The 9,621-nt window shown below is 35.5% G+C and overlaps 1 protein-coding gene across 1 annotated transcript; it reads left to right on the top strand.

Annotated features, from left to right (window-relative positions):
• The first annotated feature begins 2,927 nt into the window (after positions 1-2,927).
• On the top strand, positions 2,928-8,271 carry LOC145616997 (uncharacterized). The gene is made up of 2 exons (XM_081671706.1): positions 2,928-3,640; positions 6,555-8,271. The coding sequence occupies exons 1-2, from the start codon at positions 3,357-3,359 to the stop codon at positions 7,963-7,965; spliced, it is 1,695 nt and encodes a 564-aa protein (XP_081527832.1). The 5' UTR covers positions 2,928-3,356; the 3' UTR covers positions 7,966-8,271.
• Positions 8,272-9,621: the final 1,350 nt, after the last annotated feature.

The following is a 9,621-nucleotide window of genomic DNA, read 5'->3' as shown; positions in this document are numbered from 1 at the left end:
AATAGTTGTAGCTAATAATAGGTTAGAGTCCAATATAGTCTCTTTGTATTTATTTTCTAAAATATACTACATAATCAACTAACTAAGGGCCTGTTCTCATTGACTGAACTCAGCTGAACTGAACTGAACTGAGCTGAGCTGAACTGAACCGAACTGAACTGAAATGAATATTTTATAAGAGAAGGAAATTAGGAGCTGAGTTGAACTGAACTGAACTGAGCTGAAGTGAATTGAATTGAATTGAACTGAACTGAACTGAACTGAATTTCAACGTAAGAGAACAGGCCTTAAAAAATCATTAAACTATTACTTTTTGAAATAAACAGGCCGGGCGGGCTAGCCCACGGTACATATTGTCTTGTCCGTGTCCGCCCATTTACATTAACGGGCCGGGCCTAGCCCACCCAAATTTTCAAAAAAAATTTCAAAATGGTTGTCCAAGCCCGCTTATTTTGCGGGCCGGATTGGGCGGATTTAGCGGGTTGACCCGTCTATGAATAGCTCTACTTCATATCATAGTGATTATATTAATAATTTGGAATTCAATTCTATTCTTAAACATCACCAACATTTCTCTTCTACCAACAAAGGCAGGGTTGCTATCTTTATTTAGCATGCATGCTTCTCCGTTGTATGAAGAGATTTTTTTAAGAATTGAAAAGGGGTTTCTAATGTTTCTGATCAATGTCCTCAATGATAAAGAATAATTGTCAAACTAAGTTCTTTTTAGTTAAGTGGATTTATAGAATTAGAGAGAGTTGAGTAAGATTGTAAAATAATTGATATTGAATCAATAATTAATAATTTTAATTCCTCGTTTCAAAATAATTATTACATTATATTGACTTTTAATATTGTTCATTTACATTACTTTCACCATATATTGTACTTGTATTATTTATATATTACAAGTAATACAAATCCAAGTATTATTTTGTACACTTTTATTTTATTATTTTTTTTTCCTTTTTTTTATAATGGAGCAAATTCAGTTAGTCAAAATGACAAATAACAAGGTCAAACTCTCAAATTTCATATACTACACATAAGATTTTAAGCGAATCAAACTTATTTGGGAAATTCTCTTTGGTAACACCGTAGTTTTTAATTTTCTCAATGGTAAACTACGAAATTTTTTATTATCGTTGGTAAACTTGAATTTTTATATTAAGCTAATCATAACATTAATGATAACTGTAGTTAAATATTTAACTATAGTTAATTAATTTATTTATTTTATTAATATTTTTTACTTAAAAAAAAAGAAAGAAATAGTAACTTTTTCTTATAAAAAAAAACCACCCCTTCTCCCTCCAGCCAACCACCACTCTCCGCCCCAATCAACCCCACGCCAGCGCCCAACCTCTTTGTCACCGGCGCACCGACCTCCCCCTTCCCCCGAACCGGCAGCAGCCACCATCACCCACCGCCAGCCCAAATCCCCTTCCCTAAACAATGCCTAGAAATTTCCCCAATTTGAACCTCTAAAACCCAGCACTGTAATTTCAACCTTCAATTCACCTTTAATTTCGCCGGCGTCTTTTTTCAACCTTCTCATCTTCTCCTTCTCTGACTGCAACTCTAACCTCGGCAAAACCCTCGAATCCCAAAACCCATCTCAATTTCACTACTTTTTGTGCGTGAAAGGGCAGATTTGTGGCGTTCAGGGTGTCAGGGAACAGGAGAAGGGGGCGTTTTCGGGAAAGGGAGGTCGGAGGGGACGGATTTGGTGGGCGATCTAGTGAGGAGGGATGAGATCGAGGTGGGGGAGTGGGAGTAGGAGAGGGGAGATAGGAATCGGGGGTGAGGGAGGGTTGGGGGTCATCGGAAGGGAGGGAGGGGTAGGCGATCGCCGGGGCTTGGTGTCGTCGGCTAGGGAGGGGGCTAGGTGGTGTCTGGGTGAGTGGGGGAAGAGATTTTTTTTTATTAATTTTAATATTAAAAAATAAATAATTAACCATGGTTAGACCTATAATTGGATATAAATATCATTGATGTTACCATTTGAATTTTATAGTAATTAGAGTTTACTAAGGATAATAAAAAAAATTACAATTTACCACTGAGAAAATTAAAAACTACAATGTTACCAAAGAGAATTTCCCAACTTATTTTGTACCAACAAATTAAAGTGTTGGCTCACCAAACCTTACCAAGTGAGGGTACTTGGGCCTTTGGAGTAGGGATTCACTTACTATCCCCTCTACTCTCAAGTGTCTGGCCCGTAAACATCATATCAAAAAAAAAAAAAAAAAAAAAAAACAAACTGTTGGGTTGAGTTATAGTCAGGGTTCTCCTTACCATTTTTTTTTTAAAAATCAAGCTTATTTTGTACCACTAACAATATTGTACCATTACCATCCAACATTCTTACCAATTATCCTTCAAATACTTGTGCAATTGATTTTTATTCCTATTTAATGAAAGTCAAATTCTATCTATCTTTAAAATCCAAACATAATAAACATTTCACTATTTAAAATTGTACTACTTTGTGTCTTCCAAAAAAAAAAAAAAAAATGTACTACTATGTATCATTTTTTTTTTCACAAACTATCACCTCCGTTTCTTTTTAGTTGACACGTATTCCTTTTTAGGAATTTTTTTTTGTTGACACGTATTTCTTTTTAGGAAGTTTTTTTTTTTTTTTAGTTGACACGTTTCCTTTTGGGATAATTTTATTTACCTTGTATTAATAAGTTATCCCACTTGCTTTTTCATTCTCTCTCACTGTGCCTAAATCAAACGCGTCAACTAAATAGAAACAGAGGAAGTATTATTTATTAAACCGATATATACTTCGTAATAATTATTCGTTAATTATATATAGAAATTCAAAAGTCCTTGATGGACTAATATTTCGAACTCTATCTTCAATTCTTCATAACTAATTCACTACACATCTAAAAGAAAACGATGTAAAATTGAGTTTAGTTCATAGCACGTCTCACTCTTCACTACTCACGTTGGTACCCTTCACTATCCAATCAAGGTCACAATCCTCTTTCTCCTTTCTTCAGTCTTCCTTTCATATTTTTTGCCCATCAATTTCAGAAAACTTAAAATAAAGTTTCAATTTTTATCTACTGTAAACATTCCCTAATATTCCATTATTCTGCTGCCCTTTATTCTGATTATTTCCTTAAATTGATTTTCTTCTTTTCTCTTTCCATTTTAATCCCAGTAACTCCAATTTGAGCTGAAAAGGGGAAGAGAGAGAAAATTTGATGAACTACCCATTTCTCAAAATGCCCCAAATTCTTTGGATCTAACCCTTAATTTGAAGGTCTACCCCACATTGTATCTCAAAAACCCCATTTCAATTTTTTGAGTTTTGGGTGAAAAGTTGGCTAAAAATGAGGGTGTTGAGTGAATCTTGGTGTTTTTGCAATGGTGGGGGTAAGTCTGAAAGACTTAAAGCTGCCATTTTTACTTCTAAAAGCTCAGCAATGGCGAAACTTTCAGCTTCTTGCGCCTCTGGAAGCTCCGTCGGTGGCGGCGGAGAAGCTTCTGGAACTGGGTTTTTGATTCACAGGAACCTTCTTCTGACAACACATGGCAACATTCCTTCTGTTAATGCTGCTGAGTCTGCTGAGATCCGGCTTCAAAATGGTGTTCCTGCCACTCTTGTGCCTCACAGGTGAAACTTCTTATCATCTTTTGTTTGATTTTATTAAGATTTTGTTGGGAAATTGATGTTGAATTTTCTGGGATTTGTTGTTTGAATGCAATTTAGTAGTGTCAGTTATTATTTGTTCTCAATTGGATTGTAAATTTGCCAGATTTGAGGATTATAATTACTATTCAAGTTCATTTGAGTGTTAATTGAGAAGAAATGATTTGTTGAATAGTTTTGTTAATTGGGATATGATGAATTTATCAGTTAAAATGTGAGAAATTTGAAGGTAATTGTAAAAAATTACAGATAGTTTGGTGTAGTAATTGACCTGCAAATTTGTAGACCCCATCCTTTTTTTTAACCTTATTGAAGATTCTGATGATATTTGAGTTACTATGAACAGTTACTTTAACCTTTTTTTTAGATAGTAATCTGTATCATTGATTGCTTTTTGTTTAAGTTTGAAAAGGAATAAAAAAATTCAATAAAGAATCTTGTGCTTTATGATTTAAAATTTAGAGTTTCAGGATGGTGAAATTGATGGAGATCACATTTTGTGGAGCACTGATTTACACTAGTAAAACTTATGCTTTAATTTGAAATGTTCTCGTTACCTTTTACGCCTATTAAAGTATAAAATTGTGCTAAGAGCATTGGAATATCGGATGTGTAAGATAACTATGGTAATCATGTGGTAAACTATGATGTCATATCAAGAAAGGGAAATATTCTATTACTTTGGGCCCATCTGTTGTATATAGAATAATCTGACATACTTTTCAGATTCTAAGAATCCTTGCTGGTCATAAGTCATGACAGGTTGTACAAAATGAGTAGGTAAGTGCTAGAGCATGTGATAAACTGTGATATGTTTGACATGTAAGTGGCTGGATTTGGTTGGTAAACCAGGCGTATGATAGACAGATTGAGAATTCCAGTCCAATGAACAGATAGCAGGTTTGCATTTGATCAGCTTAGTAGAAAGGAGAGGTTAAAGGAGAATCTTAGTTGTATTGGCGTTTTAGATTTCAATTTTTAGTACGATAATTGGCTGTTGAGCATGTAGATTGATTATGGAATTTATTGTTTTGAAGACATAAAAAGCATGATGGAACAGTTGAAAATGACCTTATGAAGATTCTGTTATATAAGGACTAAGGAGATGGTCTGGGATTGATGTGTTTGTGGAGCTATTTATAATGTAATTATGATATTTGCTGAGGTTGATATAGAATAACTTGGGCTGATAAAGCCATGGAGGAACTGAAGAAGCTTTCCTAATTTCCTGGCATGGAAAATTAAAAGATATGTTGGAGTTTCAGCTAGTCTTGGAAGTTTTGATTTAGCATAGCTAATACAATTGGATATATAAGAATACACATGGCCACTATGTGGGTGAAATTATGGCTTGTTCTGCTAATTTTGGAGTGATACTTGGAATGCAATCGGTTCTATAGATCCTATTTATTGATGTTTTTCTGATGGTAAAGGTTCCAAGCAATGTTATTGTAAAACTTATTAGGTGTATGCATTTTTGGGATTAAGGCTTTGTTGTTGTGAATGTAGACTTGTCAGTGTCATTCCTTTATAACGTAGTCACTTTGAATAAGATTTAGTTGCAAACGATTGATGGAGTGTGCTTTTCAGTATATAAGCAGACCATATTATCATCTTGGTTAAAGGTTTTGAGCAGAGAATTTCAAGACTTTGTGGTTATATAGGATTATAGGCTTGATTCTTGTTGAGGTATTTTGTACCTGGGCTGTTTGTTTTTAACGGGATAGAAAGTTGGGAATAGCAAATGGGATCTCACAATGGCAATTCTCATGTTTGGTTGGTGGGATTTAGTTTTTTTTTTTTTAAAAAAAACACAAAAACACACACACTCAGGGATGAGATTAAGATTTAAGGTGTTTTATTATCTTTTGATTGTGACGGGGTTATTAGAGGTAGGAAATCTAACCAAATATTAATTGACCAATTTGCCATATCTGAAGGATGGAAGGTATTTAATTAGTCTGTTTAGTAATCTCGTTATACATTCACGATATTTTTTCATAACAAACCATATAGAGTGACGAAATCTCTTTGTAAATTTCTTAATATAACTCCAATACCGATTTCCATCCTTACTCTTTAACCTCCAATCTACTTGTGCTAATTAACAAATAACCAAACTTCCATATATGGATTTAGGGACATTATATGGTATGTTAACTTGTTTGAATTGAAACCTACTCCCTTATATATGCATGTCCCATCACCTCAATTTGATGTTTTGCATGCTTTAACCAAACTTTATTTCATAGATCATAATACACTACTTATTTAGGATGCTGGAAAATAAAAGATTTCACTAAACTGAGAATAAAATCCAGGTTCAGTTCTGGTTTTTTTGCTATTTCTTTTTCAAATAACCTAGTGTATTCATCTGGATTCTAAAGCATTATTGTTGCTCTCTTGGAAGAATAACTAAGTTACTTTCTTAGAAGGATTGTGATTTATGAATTGTTGGAAGCCGCTTCTGAATAAATGGAATCACCTCTGAAGCAGAAGAAAATTTAGTAGATTATCCATTCATTGGATTTTAAAAGAGTATGATTAGATTTAAGGACTTACTTGATGAGGAGAGATATATGAAACAGTGAAATGTAGGCTAAATTTTTTAGGTTCGTAGCACGTTGGTATTGGAAATTGCTGGAGAGACTAGTTGACTGTTAGTTTTTAGGTGAGTGAGTACGATGTATTTAGGAATTAAAATTATACATTTAACGTAAAATATGTTGGAAGATTTCCTAATTATCTCATCTGTGGTGATTTTCTTATTTAGTTCATCGGGAATTGACGATTCAGACAATGAGTCTATAACTAGAAGATACTGTCATCTATTCTATTAACTGATCCTTTATTTTTCCAACTCCGAAACTGCTCTCAGGTTTTTCATCACCAGTTCAGTGCTTGATCTTACTATTGTGGGCTTAGATTCAGTTGCACATGGTCAGCAACCTCACTTTAAAGTTTGTTCTAAACCAAACCTTGAATTAGGCAACATTGTATATCTTCTTGGGCACGCAGAGAAAAAAGAACTGTCCATGGGTGAAGGGAAAGTGGTTATAGCTACAGATAATCTCATAAAACTATCCACTGAAGGCTTCACTTGGAGCCCTGGATCTGCTGGTTTTGATTCGCAAGGCAACCTTGCATTCATGATCTGTGATCCAATGAAGCTAGCCACCTCACCAAATACCAAATCTTCTTCAACTTCATCATCCTCTTCAGCATCTTGGAAGAAGGATCTTCCTATGCAATTTGGCATCCCGATGCCTATCATCTATGACTGGCTAAATCAGCACTGGGAAGGCAGCCTTGATGACCTAAGCAAACCAAAATTGCCACTGATGAGGCTGATGTCAGCAGGCCATAGAAGTGAGCATTCTTGTGCTTCTTTTACTATGAGGCAAGTTTTCAAGGCAACTGAAGAAATTGAGGGAACCACATCATCTTCAAATACCGTATCAAAACCTAGAGAACAGTCTGGACAAGGGTGTTCTGCTGCTGGACACAATGGTGAGGAGGAAAAGGTAGTCTTGCAACCACATGGTAGCACCACTCACCTTCAGGGAATTCCAACTCCAGAAATCTATGAATCACCAAAGGTCACTTCAAATCCTGTAAAGAAGAACGAAACTACACAAATCCAACTCTTAGATATCAACTTCCCTCCAAGAATATTTAAAGCCCCACCAACCCAACCTTCAAAGGATCTTCTCCCGGGCTCAGGTGAGAATTGTGTGAATGAAGCTCCTTTACAAAGTTCATACAAAGTGGAAAGAGAAGAGGAACACCAAATGAAATATAAAGAGGCTGCAGTGATGGAGGAAACTGGCTCAACTGGATCAGTGGGTGATGCACAGAGCGAGGTGCAGTCTAGCTGTTCACCAGTAGGGGTCTCAGGAGTGAGAGATGCAGAGAGTAGTGATGGAGAGACATTGTATTCAGCAGAAACTGCTGAAAGCAGAAATTATACTAGCCCTAGAGAAGGGAAGTTTCAGCCTGTTGGGAGGAGCCAAAGTTGTGTGAGCTACAATAGGTGGGGTCCTGTTCACCGGAATCCTGTGGCTCGAAGAACATCGTCCTTGGAAAAGCAGAGAAGTTTTATGCAGCCGAGAAAGACTTACTCACAAGGAGCTCCATCTCATAAGACAATGGATTATTTCAGTCCTACAGTCTCTTCTATCATGAAGAAGCGGAACAACGAGCAGCAACAGCAGCACCCTCCACCGCCGCCACAGCCAAGCAGGCCTCGGCCAACTGCAGTAAATTCTTCGCCTAGGTGGAATTTTTGATGTACCTACAGATTGTGAAATGTAGAAGATAAAAGGATATACGATAAAGTTATAACTCTTCATTTGTGGTACATGAAAAGTGAAGCCGCTTGCCATTGTTTCCATTTTCTTACACTGTAAGTTGTAACTAATTTGTTGTCACCACCCTTGTAGACAGGCACCTCTTGAATAATAAGAAAAATATTAGAAAGAAATGTTGTAGCTCCACTGTACACTATCAATTTCTCATTCTTCATGTAATACATAATTACATATGCCTAAAATTGAATTGCAGCTATTAGTCGTTGACAGTTTGACACCAATCAAAATGTTATATACAGCTCTCGTAACATCTTATCATCAACTAAGCTAGCTGACATGAGGATCGTGGAATATGGACATATGGTCCAGTTTAGTACCTCATGTCCTCTTCGGTTTCCCAACCTTGAGTTCAGGAGATCCAATCCACACCCGACCCCTTCTTTGGGCTCATTACCACACCGGCTATCTCAAGAGAGAGACGACAAACTAGCCGGCAAAGTTTTCTCATACAGACACTAAATTAGCTGTTCTGCACATAATAGGACATATAAAGGTGGTAGCATGGTCCATGTATTGATGTAAACCGTTGTATAAACTGTCAATTACTCATGTTCAGATATCTGCTATAGAATCAACATGACTAATTTTATGGCTCTATTACAGACACGAGCATATAAGCTGTGCAACAGAAAGCTGAAAATTTCTTTATCCACTTGTTATGCATGTAAGGACACCAAACCTGGGTGGTCCATTTTTCCTCTGGATTTGGGTGCATATATAATGATATTAAACCTTAAGTTTTTTATGTGAAATAATTCAGAGGATCTGGATAACATGCACTTGATCTCTTTGTGGGACACTGGGGGTATATGAGGTCTCGGCCTATTAACAAAGATTGATGGTTTGTTTACAATACGTTACAAATCCGAATTTCTCCCTCTTTGATAATTTGTAGTGTCCTTGTAACTCATTTGGAAAATAGTACGGAGTAATATATATATATTTTTTTATTTATTATTATTAGACTGTTGCTTTTGTTAAGAGTAGCAAAAGTTGTATTTTTGGCAAAATATTGTTAAGAGTTTTTTTTGATGATTTCGAGGTTATCTTTAGATTTAGATGAGAATAGTCATGTTATCATTTGCAAGTTTTGCCATCTTTTTATGCTCTATGAATTAACCATAATCCAAACTAAAGTGAACTTATGTTAGAAAGCCTCAATTAATGATCTGTTATAAGTTGATCACACAAAAATTAATAGCCAATGTAGCTAGTGTAGGGTGGTATTTCATATCACTCAAAGTATCAATCATTTTGGAAAGACACCCTACGTAGTTAGCGACTTAGCGTTTCAAAACAATTAAATAATGTGATCATTATGAACAAGCTGCCCATAGTTGAGATTATTCTTGTCAGATGTCCTTTTTATAATGAGTATCATTATACATTAATGTGTTGATATTTTGAAATATATGACCATTTTGTCTAACATCCTCATACGCAATTATCGTGTCAAGCTAGATGATTAATTAAGTAGATTTATGTTTAATTGTTGTGTTAAAAGCACAATTTCCTTCCTCCATACAACTACTTTGACGCAACATAAGGAGTATTAGTAGAGACTTTCAAGGTTTA

Source organism: Chenopodium album, chromosome 3, assembly GCF_948465745.1.
Source record: "Chenopodium album chromosome 3, dcCheAlbu1.1, whole genome shotgun sequence".
In the NCBI taxonomy this organism is placed as follows: Eukaryota; Viridiplantae; Streptophyta; class Magnoliopsida; order Caryophyllales; family Amaranthaceae; genus Chenopodium; species Chenopodium album.
The sequence above is the reverse complement of the archived record's forward strand: the minus strand, read 5'-3'. Positions and strand labels throughout refer to the sequence as shown.

What these genes read in the sequence shown, in the direction of transcription:
- LOC145616997 (XM_081671706.1), top strand. Translation starts at nt 3,357, where the DNA reads ATGAGGGTGTTGAGTGAATCTTGGTGTTTTTGCAATGGTGGGGGTAAG. An exon ending in GCCACTCTTGTGCCTCACAG is followed by an intron (nt 3,641 to 6,554) that starts GTGAAACTTCTT and finishes AACTGCTCTCAG; the next exon opens with GTTTTTCATCACCAGTTCAG.